At 35.8% G+C, this 16,389-nt stretch overlaps 1 protein-coding gene across 3 annotated transcripts; it reads left to right on the forward strand.

Moving 5' to 3' along the window:
- Positions 1–3,079: 3,079 nt before the first annotated feature.
- On the forward strand, positions 3,080–15,244 carry LOC138757187 (activated RNA polymerase II transcriptional coactivator p15-like). 3 transcript variants are annotated; one of them, XM_069924107.1, is made up of 6 exons: positions 3,080–3,196; positions 6,558–6,626; positions 7,450–7,563; positions 9,846–9,954; positions 10,660–10,770; positions 13,808–13,971. In XM_069924107.1, the coding sequence occupies exons 2-5, from the start codon at positions 6,558–6,560 to the stop codon at positions 10,719–10,721; spliced, it is 354 nt and encodes a 117-aa protein (XP_069780208.1). In that variant the 5' UTR covers positions 3,080–3,196; the 3' UTR covers positions 10,722–10,770; positions 13,808–13,971. The 3 variants fall into 3 exon arrangements, with proteins under 3 accessions (XP_069780208.1, XP_069780206.1, XP_069780207.1); XM_069924105.1 differs by lacking the exon at positions 10,660–10,770 and having other exon boundaries at positions 3,084–3,196; positions 13,808–15,244; XM_069924106.1 differs by lacking the exons at positions 3,080–3,196; positions 10,660–10,770 and adding an exon at positions 3,455–3,813 and having other exon boundaries at positions 13,808–15,244.
- The last annotated feature ends 1,145 nt before the right edge of the window (positions 15,245–16,389 follow it).

Here is a 16,389-nt window from a genome sequence, read left to right on the forward strand (position 1 = left end):
AGCATTTGTGCAGGAAACACATCTAACTGAAGCGGAACATAACAAACTAAAGAGAGACTGGGTAGGACATGTAATGGCAGCATCCTATAATTCAAAAGTTAGAGGTGTAGCCATACTAGTTAACAAAAATGTAACAATCAAAATAGAGAGGAAATAATAGATCCGGCAGGGAGGTATGCAATAATAAAGTGTCATATACTCAGAATTTTGGAATTTGCTCAATATATATGCACCTAACGAGGAGATTCAAAAGTTTATGCAGGATTTTTTTTGAAGATTGAAGACAACAAGGAAATATATTGATAGGAGGGGATTTTTAACCTTAATTTGGACCCAATTTTGGTTAAAACTGGACAAAAACCAAGTAAAAAGAATAAAGTTGCCAAATTTATGGTTAAATCAATACAGGAAATTAAACTTATGGATATATGGAGGAGGCAACACCCAAGAGAGAAGGAATTTTCATATTATTCGAGCAGGCACAAAACTTACTCAAGGATTGATATGCTTTTGTTGTCAGCCCATATGCAAAGGAGAGTTAAGAAAACTGATCATTCACCCCTGTTATTAGCAATAGAACTGGAGGACATCCCACCAAGAACATATAGATGGAGGTTAAACTCCATGCTACTTAAAAGACAGAAATTTAGAGAGTTTATTGAATGCCAATTTAAAACATATTTTGAAATAAACACAGGATCAGTGAAAGACAAATTTATATTATGGGACGCAATGGAAGCCTTCATTAGAGGGCAGATAATAAGTTATGTGACTAAGATGAAAAAGGATTACAATCGGGAAATAGAGCAGTTGGAAAGGGAGATAGTAAGTACAGAAAAGGAATTAGTAAAAAGGGATGATATAACAAAAAGGAGAGAATTGGCGGACAAAAAAATTAAATACGAAATATTACAAATGTACAAGGTCGAGAAGAACATAATGAAAACAAAGCAAAACTATTATGAACTGGGAGAAAAAACACATAAAATATTAGCCTGGCAACTTAAAACAGAACAAGCTAAAAAGAATGATACTGGGATCAAGGAAAAAGGGCAAACAAATTACATATAATCCAATGGTGATTAATGAGAACTTTAAGGAATTTTATAAACAATTATACTAAACTGAGAATGAAGGGAAAGATGATAAAATAAAAGAATTTTTAGCTAAAACTGAACTGCCAAAATTGCAAGAAGAGGAACAAAACAAACTAATAAAACAGTTTTTAAATTTTTTTTTACACAATAAACCATACTGACCAAAATACATACAGACATTTTTCTCTTGAATATATAGTATCATTTTCTCCCCTTTTCCCCCTCCCTTCCCTCCCTCCCTCTCCCCCCTTCACATTTATTAAAAGTTCAATCTATAAGATACATTAAATCCGTTAAACAATGTTGTCACTTAATAAAATAAACAAGAAATTTTTTATCTTTTACTTTTATATACTGAGTCAGTTCATTTTGTTGTCTTCTCCTTTTGTCATTTTAGGTGGTGGAGGTTCATAGTAGGATTTCTCTATTGTATTTCATGTATGGTTCCCATATTTGTTTGAATATTGTGATGTTATTTCTTAAATTATATGTTATTTTTCCTAATGGAATACGTTTATTTATTTCTATGTACCATTGTTGTATTCTCAAGTGTCTTCTAATTTCCAGGTTGACATAATACATTTTTTTTGCTACAGCTCAGGCTATCATAATAAATCTTTTCTGTGCTCCATCCATTTGAAGTAGAGGAAGTACAGGATATATTAAAAAAGCTGCCGAACAATAAAACACCATGAGAAAATGGATTCCCAATAGAATTTTATAAAACATTTAAAGAGTTATTAATTCCTTCTCTCCTGGAAGTAATGAACCAGATAGAAGAAACACAAAACTTGCCAGATTCATGTAAGACAGCAATAATTACAGTAATATCAAAGATGGGGAAGGATCCATTAACACCAGCATAATATAGACCAATATCTCTACTTAACTCAGATTATAAGATAATAGTGAAATTATTAGCAAACAGATTGACTTTTCTTAATAAATCCAGTTTGATCTTGTTTTACTATTTTAGGAAATACATGATTTGACGCACCCCATTCTGGATTTCCAAAGTGGTTGAGATTTATGCAAGTTCAACAGCAGGCTCATACATACAACAGCAAAAATAAAGATACATGACCAACGTTTCAGGCTTGAACCCTTGGAGGGCTCAAGTCCCAAACATCGGTCATGTACCCGGTTTGACCTGCTGAGTTCCTCCAGTATTGTGTTTCTACTTCACATACTAGTCTGAGTAAGTTAGTCTGAATAAGATGAGGGTCTTCTAGCCTTTTAGACAGAATCAGCAAGTTCACCAGTATGAATAAGATAAGGATAGATAATAGAATGTAGGAAGTAAAGTTAGTCTGAATAAGATAAGGGTCTTCTAGCCTTAGACAGAATTAGCAAGTTCTGCATGTAAGTTAGTCAGCCCTGAGAGTCAGGAAGTTGTGAATAAGGACAATTACATGACGGGACACCGACAGGATACTCCCTGGTCCCCCAAGTTCACAGAAGCAGCACGTAGGCAGACAGGACTGCCTAATGCCAAACTCATCCAGGAGGCAGAAGAATGTAAGGGGGAGGGTATTCCTATACTGAAATCAACTGTATAAAAGTTGGGTGAGCCCCAGTGTGTGTGTGTATTCCCAGGGTAAGAGGAAGCACCCAACTTTGCATTGTTGTATAATAAACGTTCTTTGCTCTCAATTTTTGTCTCCAGCAATTTCTGTGAAGGGACTTCTGCTTCTAACACTAGCTGCTTCCCCAATTGCACCCAAAGATTCTTAATGCATTTCAAAATTTCACTTTGCCATTTTTAATAGACCTTCCCAAATTGTTCAAGATCATCCTAGATTTTTATAACTATTTGCCAATTCAACAGCAATCAGCGCAACTACCTAGGACAGCCTCCCTCCCCATCCACCCCACCCCTAACTCGACTTCAACAGGACGTCTTCTCACGACATCAAACCCACGGCTTTGTCCCTTTGTTCTGCAAAGCACGTGTCCCCAGCGAAACAGGGGAGGGAGGTGAGGCGAAGGAGCGGAAGTGACGACATCCCAGGAGCCAGTCGTGCGAGTGGGTGCCGTTCGGGAAAGCTGATCATTTCGGCGTTGCGGTCCTCGGAACCTGAAACTCCCCGCCAGAGACCGTACGTATCTCTTACCAAGGCAGCCGTTCCTCACTGAAGCAGCTTTTGTTTGTATTCGAATTTAAAAAAAAAATTGTATATTCCGCTCCGTCTCCAAGAGCGGATGAAAGCGGCACATGTTTAATTGAAAGACGACCCCGGCCAATGGCAGGAGCCGCTTGGCGGGTTGCTGGGTGAATGCACCAATCAGGGAGAGGGGGAGGGCGGGAACTTCCGGTTCTTTCTGCCAACGTTGAGGGAAATAAAATGGGAGCCGTGTAGAAAGCGGTGTCAGAGGCTCCAACTGGCGCCGCACGGGGTGGGCGGGCAATCACTCCCTTTATTCACAGGGCTTGGAGTTGAAAGGTCGCAATTGGACTCGAGGGGCTTTTGTTTCCTGGCCCCCGGGACCTTGAGCATTGTCTTCCATGCAAGTGCCCGCGTTGCTCTATTTTTAATCTTGGTTCAGGTCGGTGTGTGGAAGCGACGAGGTCACCGCCTCGCACTGAACACTTCCCACCCCAGTGCATCCTGTGTGGAGCTGCTCCAACACATTCGAATTTCCTCCCACACTTCGGACTTGCCCACGAGGTTCTTTTCGCCGGTGCGTGTGTGCGCGCGTTGGTGCTGCAGCCCGAGTAAGTCACCCCTTCGAATCGAGCACCCAGAAAATCTTCCGTGGAGAGAAGTCGAGTCCTTGTGGTCGGGCTGCGAGTTGTCATGGCGATTGAACTCGTTCAAAGCAGTGGAAAAAGGTGTTGACAGAGGAGGAATATGGCGTTGAGGCCAAGTTGGATCCCCACTATGCTTAGCCTCTCATTCTTTTTCCTTGCCATCATGGGTGCATGCTGGGCACCTCCTGCATGCTTTTGTAAAATATAGGGCATTTGCTTTTTTGGGGGGTCGTAGATGGATTTTCCTTTTGTGATATCCAATGTGCTAAAATGTAGGAATTATTTAGTGCATCAACTTTAGACGGGGGCTGGGTGCTTTGGCTAGATGGGATTGGGTAAGGAAGTGAAGTATTTCTTTCTTTGGCTTGGCTTCGCGGACGAAGATTCATGGAGGGGGTAATGCCTGCTGCAGGCTCGTTGGTGGCTGACAAGTCCGATGCGGGACAGGCAGGCGCGGTGGCAAGGGAAAATTGGTGGGTTGGGTGTTGGGTTTTTCCTCCTTTGTCAGTGAGGTGGGCTCTGCGGTCTTCTTCAAAGGAGGTTGCTGCCCGCCGAACTGTGAGGCGCCAAGATGCACGGTTGGAGGCGGTGGTCAGTGGGGCAGGCACCAAGAGATTTCTTGAAGCAGTCCTTGTGCCTCTTTGGTGCACCTCTGTCTCGGTGGCCAGTGGAGAGCTCACCATATAATAATACTGCTTATGTGGTGACAATTACAAGGAGGCTCCCAACGATATTTGGTCTTGTGTGAAAGTCTTAGGAAGGCAGGTGTAATTGCAGTTTTGTCTAGTGCTATAACTCTAGTTTTATGCTCGTGGGTTGGAGAGTTGGAAGAACTCGACAGCACAGAAATGGACCATTCAACACAACTTGTCAGCACTGATCAAGCTAGTTCCATTTGCCTGTATTCAGTCCATATTTGCTCTAAACCTTTGTCTTTCGAGGGTTATGTGTCCCTGCTTCCATTTTTTTTGTTTAATGTACCCACCACCCTCTGAAGAAATTGCCCCTTGGGGACCCTTTTAAATCTTTGCTCACTCACCTTCAATCTTTACCCTCTAGTATTCGATTCTACACTTGGTTGGGGGTGCTCCCTTAGCCACTATGCCTTAGCAGGGAAAATCCTAGTCTTTTTGTAATTAAAGTTTATTAGCCACAATGACATTGTCTTTAATGTTTATTACACCCTTTCCAGCTAAATGTCTTTCCTATTGCTGGGTGACCCAAAACTATACACAATGCTCTACAAATGTGGTTTCACCTTGTATAATTGTAGTATGGCATTCCCTAATATTCTAGTCGGTAAATTGACCAATGAAAGCAAGTGTGCCAAACACTTGTAGATGTTATACCTCTACTCTCGTCTTTGTTTTATAGCACACCACAGTGCCCAACCATTCACTATGCAAGTCCTGCTTTGATTTTATCGACCAAAGTGTGACACCTCTTGTCTGAGAAAAAAATTACATGTCCCAATCCTTGGGCCACTTTGCCAGTTCATCTGTAATTTTTGTTGTTACCTTTGATGACCTTTGCTACAGATTTTTGTCATCCTAGTGCACTGTCTTTAATTCTTGATATAAAAATCTCTCTCAGCCCTTTTATTGCTAATTTTGGAATAAGTAGACCAATGGACTTAATTTTGACTCCATCTCAATCCCATGAATTGCTTTTGCTTCTTTTGATTGCTAAAAGGCTCATTTTGCTGCAGTGGAAAAATGTTGTCCCTCTCACACACACACAATAATTATGGGATTTTATGGCATCCCTCTCTAGAGAAAATAATGTGCTCCTCTATTAAAACGAGAATTTTTTTCCTCTTTGGGGTTCTTTTTTCAATTATTTTTGAAATTTATAGATCAATTATTTTTGCTTTTTATCAAAAATCTTTTCTCCATTTTTTTGAACTATTAGTATTGAAATTAGTAGATGATTGGTTTTGATTGTTAATTGCTTAGATAACAAGTTGGGGTTGCATGTTTTTTTCCTTTTTATCAAAAACATGGATCATATTTATCTTGTTTACCACTGTATTCTATTTGTAATTTTAATTTACTTTTACCTGAACTTTATATCATGTGTTTGATATTAATTTCTCAAAATGAATAAAGATTGAAAAAAAAATTTTTACTGGTATCCACAATTTTAGTGCATTTGTACTGGTGTATATGACAAAGCAGTTTCTTTATAACAGCTAACATATTCTTGATGCTTTCCTCCTTGCTCAGATGGATTGCACTATTGTCACTTTTTTTTAACACTAGGATTACTGTGAATATTGATTTGTCCATCTTGTGTATTTTTGTAATTCATTTAGGTTTGCTATTTTTACAAAGGCCTATTGTATTTGTGCAATTAATATAAAACAAACTCACTATTTTGGGCTTCCTATAATTTTCTATATTAAAGCTACTATATAAAGATAATCTTGAGGGTAAACTGGTCTTTTTTTTAAAAAAAAACAGCTTTTCCCTGGAAGAAAGTCACTTGCATACTCTCATGACTAGATAGGGTTCTCCAACCTTTGTCAAGTCCAAATGGTGCTTTTTTTTGGCCCAGTAACTTCAAGCCTTGTATCCATCAATTATTCTCTTTTGTAATTGCATTTTGTATCTTGTATCTTGTTATCGTGAATATGAACTGTTGTAACTGCTTTTTTTTCATATTTTGCATTTTGGAAAATCAAAATTACCTTTTTGAAATTAAAACAGATGCCTAAGTCAAGGGAAGTTGTTTCTACAAGCTCTGACAGTGAATCGGATAGTGAAGTTGATCAAAAGGTAAGAGAAAAGGAATATTATTTTATCTGTCAATATTATTGCTGATTTTTGGGTCATTTTAATTGAAGCACAAAAGCATCTCATTTCAAGTTGGGGAAAATATTTGGAGTGCCACTAGTTTACCCATTAAATATTGATGTGAATTGGAATTGTGTTCATTCAAATCTGATCGTTTACTAGCTGATAAAACATTCCCAATGCTAATTCTTCATTGATGTACATTTTAAAAGGACTCCTGGCCTCTGAATAATCTGTATGCTAAATAGGTTAACTGCTTGATTTTATTGTAATCATCAGGGGCCTGCTGAGTCTTGAGAGAAGTCAGACAAATTTCTGCAACTCTTATCTAGTTGAGGAACATTCTTTAATTTGTGTCCCACATACTTCCCACACTGAGTATGTACAATTTTAAGACATGCAGATCAAAACAATAACTAACAAAAATTGAGAGAAAAAATGATCCAAATATAGTGCAAGCACAAGTTGAAATTATAATTTTTCTGATCTGTTAATTTCTGTATACTTGTCTGACCTAGTTTTCCCTAATCTGTGGCAATTAATAGTACCCTATTTGGCATTTGTAGTGCATTTTATCTAACATAGAAACTGCAAGTGAGTAATTGTTCCAATTAAGAATTGAAAAAAGAATATAACTAACAACTAATTTGAAAAGGAATCATAACAGCATGGATTAGTGGAGTGAATGATATATTGTGAAGATGACTAAGGATTAATAGAACTTCAGAGCAAAACTGAAAATTATAATTTTAAAGTTTGTTTGTCTATGAAGATCAAATCTGCAATTTCTGGATTTTATAAATAGGCCAAGAGAAAGAAGTCTGCTCCGGCAGAAAAACCAGTAAAAAAACAAAAATGTGGTGAAAGTTCTGGAGGTGCTAAATGTACAAGAAGTGAAAAAGATGATAACCTATTTCAGGTATGTGCTTCCTTTTAAGAAATCTAAAATGTATGCGTACAAAAATGCATTTTTATGCTATTACAATATAATAATACAGGCCCTTTGCCCCACTGGGCCAGTGTCTACCAAGAAATCATTCACAATAATCCTACCACCCACGTCCCATTATGTTCTAATACTCCTATCAACTCTTCCAGATTCTACCACTATTTAAAATGGATAATTATCTTGGTAAACTGTATGCCTTTGGTATGTAGGAGAAAACGAGAAACTTTAGAGGCAGCGTTGAAGGTCAGGATTAGACACGGGTCCCTGATATTCTGGCTGCTACAATGCTGCTCTCAAATGAGTATGGTTCATCCAAAAACTGGGATTCCTGGAAACTGCCTGTTTAGATTGCAAGAGACCCAGAACATCAACTCTTGAGTGACCTTCCATCATGGCTTCAGTTTATTAGATGGGGCCTAGATGCGTACTAGTAGTTGGTTTTGAAGTGCAATTTGAGAAAGAAATAAACTGTCTGGTGAAGCCTTTACCTGTAGCTTTATTTGGGTACCTGCCTACATTTTGATCATGATTAAGGGCTCAGCCCCAAAATGTTGGTTATGTATCTTTTGTCTTTGCTATGCAACCGTGTCTGCCTGTCCCGCATCGGACTTGTCAGCCACAAATGAGCCTGCAGCTGACGTGGACATTTTACCCCTCCATAAATCTTCGTCTGCAAAGCCAAGCCAAAGAAAAGAGATATAAAGTATGCTGTTTGACCTGCTGAGTTTCTCCAGCATTGTGTTTTTACTTCAATCATGGCGTCTGCAGACTTTCGTGTTTTACACCTGTGTCTTCTCCATCTTTCAAAGGAGACCTATGTTTTGTAGTGCAGTCCTAGTATTTGAAATTTAATTAGATGCTTAAGTTTGTTTTAAAATCTGGTGTACTAACTTCTCATTTCTAAAATTAACACCAAATGGTTGGGCAGCAAGCATATTGTTTTTGTGTTGTAGGGATTGTAGTTGGTTGGGCCTTGTGGTTCAAATTGGAGTTCCAACATTTTGTAAATCATCTGATAGCATTCAGGAGTTGACTTAATTTTCATGTAATTGTTTTGGTGATCAGTGGCTTTTAGTGAAACCACATACCCAGGAGGATTGATATTTGCATATTTAAGTAACTTGAATTGGTGCAAATATGACTCATTAAACCCCTTGTGAATCAAGATCGAAGTGTATTGGTGATCATTGGCTTTAAATGAAACTACATACCCAGGAGGATTGTTATTTGCATATTTAAGTAACTGAATTGGTGCAAATATGACTCATTAAACCCCTTGTGAATCAAGATCGGTGATCTTTTTATGAACTATTTCCTCTTTGTTCCTGTGTGAAGTTGTGAAGCCATTATGTTATTGGATGTATGACTATACTTGTGCCTGTTACAAGGCTACTGTTTGAGAATATTTTTGATCTGTACCTTAAACACTAGGTGGTAAATAAGTGTAAATAGTAAAATCAAGTAATAAAAACTAATTTAAAATGAATTTAAATTAAAATTATTCCAAAATCATTCAAATATTAAATTACTTTTTAAAGTAATTTTGCTGCTTTCTTTGGTCACCCAGTTACTGTACAAATGACTGGTGTCTCATATCCTGCACTAGGTCTGATCTGACTTGGGACAAACTGGCAATTACATTTAAAACTGATGACAAAATCGACCAAAATGTGACCCTTTCTGGGTGAAATGCTAAAGTATTGGTTCACTTGTACAATAAGTGAATTCTAATGTTAGCCATGTGGCATTTAATCATATGGTTTGGGTTGAACTCCCTCAAGGTGATGACTTTTCCCCAATTGTACACTGGCTTTCTGATGAAGGCCTGGAATACAAACTAAATTGCTCACCTCAACTATGTAGGGTTCCAAAACCATTTTTTTTAGTTGCCCTGTAGTTTTGGCTTTGTGTAGAGAATGGTTTAGTAATGTTATTTTTGTCCTGATTTAGAATAAACTAGAATTAACCAAACAAAATAAGATGCCAAACTGTTTCAACTATCAAAAGTTATGACTATTTGTATTTTTACACAGGTTTAAAAAGTGCTTGTCAATATCTGCACAGTTTAGAATTGTTTTAAGTTGGTCAAACATATGACTGGAATTCTGTAAAATGCTGTCATAAAATTGAAATGGTCCCTTGCAAAAATATATTAAATGTTTATCTTAATTTTATTCATTATTAATATTGTGCAATTAATATATTTTGTGCTGTTGGATAATTGCGGCTAATTTCAGCTACATCTTTGACAGATTGGCAAGATGAGATATGTTAGCGTGCGTGAGTTCAAAGGCAAAGTCCTAATTGATGTCAGAGAATATTGGATGAACCAAGATGGTGAAATGAAGCCTGGTAAAAAAGGTAAATGTTAGAAAATATGAATGACATAACTTTAAAGTGAATTGTATTAAATTAGGCCATTTAAAAAAAAAAAACAACACCTTTTTAAAAATCCACATGATTATCCTTGACTAGAACCAGTGATGCACCTAAACATGTTTTTGGGTCTTGGATCTTAAGAATCATCAAATAGCAGATAATGCCATGAAAATACAATATTAAACTTCAACTTTTTTCTTTTTCCTTTTTTACTCTTCACTGTGTTTAGATTAGAGCGAGTCCATGTATTATTATTTCTATATATACCAATCCAAATGTATATTATATTTAATTTGTATGTACTCATGATGTTTGGCTGTATGATAAAACTCAATAAAAATAATTTTAAAAGAAAAGAGAGAACTTCAAACAGTATAAACTTAATCCCTCCTCCACTGCACTGGGTGAAGACAGAAAAGATATAAAAAAAAATTTTAACCTTCTCTATTTTAAAAGAAAACTAACTTTAAAAAAGAAAAAAAAACCTGAGCAGCTTGTCATGAGGGTAACATGTATTTTGTAGCTTTTGCTTCATACTGGGAATCAAAAAAACCAAGGTAAAACTATATCTCATCTGGAAGAGTGAGTACATCTAATCACATTAAAAACATTTACATTAAATGAAAATAAAACCTAAAATTTCACCGATGAATCAAATACATGATATCTAATTTTTTTTTAAAACAGGACGTAATATGAGAGAACCATTGAAACACTGTTGGAGGTCTAGAATCTTTCCATTTGAATAGATGGCTCTTCTAGCCAACAATGTAGAGAAGGCCACAGCCTATTGCGCAGGTACAGAAAAATTCCCTATGTCTTGTTCAATAACCCCAAAAAGAGCAGTTAATGGATTGGGTTGTAGCTCCACCTGAAATGCAGTTGAAAAGTTATTAAAAAATTCTTTCCAATTGATTTCTAAGGATGGACAAGACCAAAACGTGTCAAAATAACAATATCAGATTTGTATTTGTCACAAGTAGGATTAATATTAGAAAAGATACAAGACAACTTATTAGACGTGCAAACACTATACATCACTTTGAATTGGGTTAATTAATGTCAGGTACATATTGAAGATGTATTCGCCAGTTTAAGAATCTCATCCTATAGATCCTCTAAGTTCCAATTCCCAATCCTTTTTATTCTTATCGAGAAGTACTGGATGTAATTTTGATAATCATGTTTAATTCCAATTAATCCTTTCTGAGAAGGATTCAATTGAAAAATATTATCAACTAGATCTGGTGGATCTACAGATGGAAAGTCTGTTAATATGTTATTTAAGATACTTCTAATGTAACTATATAAAAAAAAATGAATATTTTGTAAGTCATATTTACTTGCCAGCTGTTAAAAGGACATTAAGTAACCTTAAATTTGCAAAATAATATCTTTGAGTTTTAGAGAAGGATCGATTAATTGTTGGTTGAAAAAATAATTGAGATAACACTAGATAAAACAAGGTTTTAAATTTAAAAAAAAAATCCTAAATTGGAACCAGATTTACAATATATTTGAGTATTGGATTAGATATATACTTATTGATCTTGGAAAAGCTACATGGAAGAGAGGTAACCAATAGAGGTCACTGAATACTGCTGTATAGATTTCAATTCTAAATCTGCCCATAATGGATGATCAATTTGTCAGAATGAAAAAAAATCCAAAAAATTAGATAATGAATATTAACAGCCCAGTAATAAAATCTAAAATTAAATAGGGCTGTACCTCATCTTTTTTCAATTCTTGTAAATAAAATTTAATAATTTGAGTTTTTCTTCTTCCAAATAAAAGAAGAAATATTTGAGTCAGTATTATCAAAAAAGACTTCAGGATGAAAACTGGAATCACTTGAAATAGATGCAAAGCGTAGGTAATGTTATTATTTTAACTGCATTTATACGTCCTATAAAGGATACCTTCGAGAAAGACAATTTCATATACTCGAATAGAGGAGAAAAATTGAGTTTATATAAATCTTTAAATTGTTTTTTGTAATTTTAACCCCCAAATATGTGGAATTATCTCTGACTGTCTTTACTGGAACTTGATTGTAGATGGGGATCTGCATATTAATTGAAAAGTCATTTTTATGAAGGTTTAATTTATATCCAGAGAAAGAGCTGAATTGAGAAAACACAGTAACATAGCTGGGATGGATCTTTTAGGATTTGAAATATAAACTAATAGGTCACCTGGATTCAAAGAAATCTTGAGTTGCTCAGTCTGACAATCCCTTTAATGCCAGAGGTTCTAAAGATGGATCAAATAGCAATGTCAAGTTCCTCTAAACAGCCTAAATAAGGATTTGTTATTATTAGTAACCACCATGATATAAAGCCCATACCAAAATTAAATCTCAATGTTTCAAATAAATAGTTCCACTCCACTCTGTCAAAAACTTTTTCAGCATCTAGAGAAACTACACATTCTGGAAGGGGAATAATCTATGGATGTTAAAATGTGAATAACGACCTTTAATAAATATCCTTCCCTGTTGTATCTATCTACCAGCCAAAATCTTAGAAAGAACCTTAAAATCTACATTCAGCAAAGAAATAGGCCTATAAAAATTGCATTCTACCCACCATTATTTTAAGTCATTCAAATTGGTCCTCTTTGTTCTTGTTAATTATTTCCAAGCACATGATTCCTTGAAGGTTGCTACTGAATTTAATGACCACAGTCTTGACAAGGTGCATTTCAAATTGTAACCACTCTATTTTCCCTTGTCCTTTGTTCTTATGCTAATTGATCATTAATTATCATTTTTGATTTATTTTGCTGTTATCTGAAATGATTAATTACTGAAGGCAATAGATTGTCATTTTGATCTAATTTTGGTAGCTAAATTTGGGCTGCTAAATGTAATAATTTTCACAAGATACAAGAGTAGAAGTAGGCCAATCAACCCATCAGGGCTGCTCTGCCATTTAATCATGAGCTGATCCTTGTCACTCAACTCCACTCCCCTGCCTGTCAATTTTGTCTTAAGTAAACCTCACTTCCACTGCTGCCTGGACAGCGACCCTCTGGCTAGATAAATCGCTTCACATTTCTGTTTTAATTTGCTACCCTTTTATCTAGAAATGGTAGCCTCTTGTCCTAGGCACTTCTACAATGGGCAATAACTTTGTCACATCTACTCTGTCCATGCCTTTCAGCATTAAAAATGTCTCTGAGGTCTCCCCTCATCCTTCTGTACTCCCAATGAGTACAGTCCAAGAACTGGCAAATGTTCCTCATATGCAAACCCTTTCGTTCCTGGCATTCTAGTAAATCTTCTCTGAACCCTCTCCAAATATAGCACATCCTTTCTCCAATAAGGCATCTAAAACTGTACATAGTGAGATCTCAATAGTGCCCTATAAACTCGTCATTCCATCCCTCCTCTTGTATGTTATTCCTTTAGAAATGAATACCAACATTGCATTTGCTTTCTTCACTGCAGACTCAACCCGGAGGTTAACCTTTAGGGTATCGTGCATGAGGACTCCTAAATCCTGTCCACCTTTGAATTTTCTCCCCATCAAAATCTATCCATCTATATCTTGTAGCTTCCCAGCATTGTATTTCATTGTGAATTTTTGTCCAGTATCTTGTGCGAGCATGAACTTTAATTGAGGATCTAATTGGACATTTGTTGTTTTGAAGATTGCAAATGCCTTGCAAATCAAAACACATGAGGAAGTTGCTGTAGAGTACATATGTAATTTTGCAAAATGTATGCTGTCAGAAGGAAATATTGCTTGAAGTTAATAATTATAAAATGCTGTTTATAACTGAAGCATGATTTTTGTTTCCAATTTTAACACTTTCTTTTAACATTTAGGAATCTCTCTATTACCAGACCAATGGAATCAACTGAAGGAAATGATTCCTGATATTGATGATGCACTGAAAAAATTATAGAATGTCCATACAAAGATGTACCCTGCTTTTGTCATTGAAATGGTCAATCTTTAACATTTTTTCTAAAAGAAGTTAAGCTTTGTATTGTACTGGTCATGTGACTGTTTTGTTTATGCAGTACATCCGCTTTTATTTTAAATCTCACGAAGGGGTACGGTAGAAAATGGTGTGGCATTTGTTTTTTTAGTGTGGGGGAAAATAGTTTCTTGATGGTTAGCAGCTGCTATATCATTTCTTCGAACTGGCATATATTATCCCCAGCTAGACAATACTAGTACATTTATAAGCTTCAAAAATGTGTTGCTTTACCAAACTTTTTTTGTTAGGGGTCCAATTCTTGAAATCTCTGGCTATATCAGATTGGCAATTTTAGCTTTTCATTCTATATCCATCCATATGTAAGCTCAAAAGCCAGAAAATCTTTAGTTTAATTTGTATTTAGTGTTGTTAGCAGAGTAAAAATTGTTCACCTGCAATAGCATTCATATGCTGTTGTTTTCCCTCCTGAAACAAATAGGACCTGGGTTGGAGAGAAAACTCAGTGTTTCCACTGTCAACTGCTGGAAAATGACTTGGAGAAATCTATTGTGGGCAGAATTAAATGTGTATCTGTTGCTGTCCATTCAAGGAAGAATTTAAATGACCTGATTAACTAGACTCACTTTAAATGCCTTTGAACAGTGGCGTCTAGAATGAGCTGTCAAAAAGTTACCAGTCCGAGATCTGTTCTTGTTTGAATTCATTCTAAGTTTTGAGGAGGACCTGAAAATACACATTGAAGTGTATGGAGTTCATTTGGGTGAGATTATGTTTTCATTGCATTTAGTGAGTACATTTGAGCATCATGAGCTTATGATCCATATGCTTTTTTGTTAGAAATTAGAATGGCTATAGAATATTTTCTCATACTCCAACTAACTGTCCTTCAGGTATTGGTGGATTCCATAGCTGGAGTAACTTGGCTGTGGATTATTCAAGCTTTGTTTGGACTTTCCTGAACAGTTTTAATAGCTTCATAATAACTGATTAGCCTCTGGGGAACTTTCCCTTTAGTTGTCTAAATAGGATTTGGTTTAAATAAAATAATTGACTGACATTTAGTCCACTATTCAACATGTCCCTAGTCTCTGAAACAACATGACCATTGAAGTGTTGGCTATTTGGGTATAATTTTAATCTGAAAAGTGACTGGCTCAACAGACCACTAAATAGCATAATAACTGTTCTTTCTTGAGGTACTACGCCTAATTTAATATTTTCAGTATGGTTTTTGTATTATTTCACCATATTTGTCCATATTTCTTTGATCTGTATTGAAATCTGGTAAATTAAATAAAGCTGCGGCAATTTGATCTGACTCTGACTTCAATGTTAATTTACTCTTGGTTTAAAAGGTTGAACAAGGTTTTGATATATAGGTTATGATCCCTTAACATCAGAAAAACTTATTCTTTGTGTATTGTGTAATGGCATTAATGTGTCACAGAAATTCATTGGCAATTGAACTAGTGCAGGTGTTTGAATTAAATGCCAGTGTGAGATGTTTTTTTAGAATCTTGTTTAAACTAAATGCTATTTTGTCTCAGTGATGCTATAATTAGATGCATATATCCAGCTTCTATAAATCAACAAATTCATCACTATAGCAAAGGGTGAAAATTAAAATAGAAGATATAGTTTTGTGATATACTGCAGTAGATTTGCTATTTAAATGTTGGTCCCATTTTTGATACAGTATTATAGGGACGTGTATATTTTCACATTTTCTATTTCATTGAAATTACACGAGTGGTTTTGGTCAGAATTGTTCACTGCTTTCTTGACTCTTCCTTAAAAAAGGATAGTGTTCAGATAAGTGTTCCTGTCATAATGGGATGAGTTTCACCATGTGCTGACAGTACCTGCTTAAAATGCATATCTTGTAGCTTTTATTAAACATTTTGAGTTGATGCTGACCTTGCAATTGTTTTTGTTCAAAATTTTGATAACTAAGGTGTTGTTAAATTAACTGGCCAATGGAGGACTGACAAGATTTTTACTATTTTTCATTTCTTACTAACCTTCAGCCTGTGTTCTGTTGCAAGGAGTTGTAGCCAACTAACTAAACTAAATGGGATGCAGATGTGTAAGTAAGCCAAGATTGGTAGTCAATATAGCTGATAGTAGCCAGGGTTGAACTAAACTTGCCTAAGCAGCCTTAAAATAAAGCGTATTAACAGTATTGCAAACCTCAGTGAAGGTGAGCTGTGTTTCTCAAACTTAATTTTTTTCCTCACTCCTCAAAATAGTGACTTCATTTACTTTAAGAAATGAGTGGGGGGTGGAAAGTTCCACTTTTTCCATTAGAAAATTTTATTGTGTATCAAATTTTGACAAGTGGTTTATGAATTGTGAAAGTGACTGTCATAGCTTTGCAAGATAGCAAGTATAATTGATCAAGTTCTTTATTATTGTAAACTGAAATGGATTTGTACAGCTTGCTGTATTAGATGTTGCAGCAAT

This window comes from Narcine bancroftii, chromosome 3 (genome assembly GCF_036971445.1).
Source record: "Narcine bancroftii isolate sNarBan1 chromosome 3, sNarBan1.hap1, whole genome shotgun sequence".
In the NCBI taxonomy this organism is placed as follows: domain Eukaryota; kingdom Metazoa; phylum Chordata; class Chondrichthyes; order Torpediniformes; family Narcinidae; genus Narcine; species Narcine bancroftii.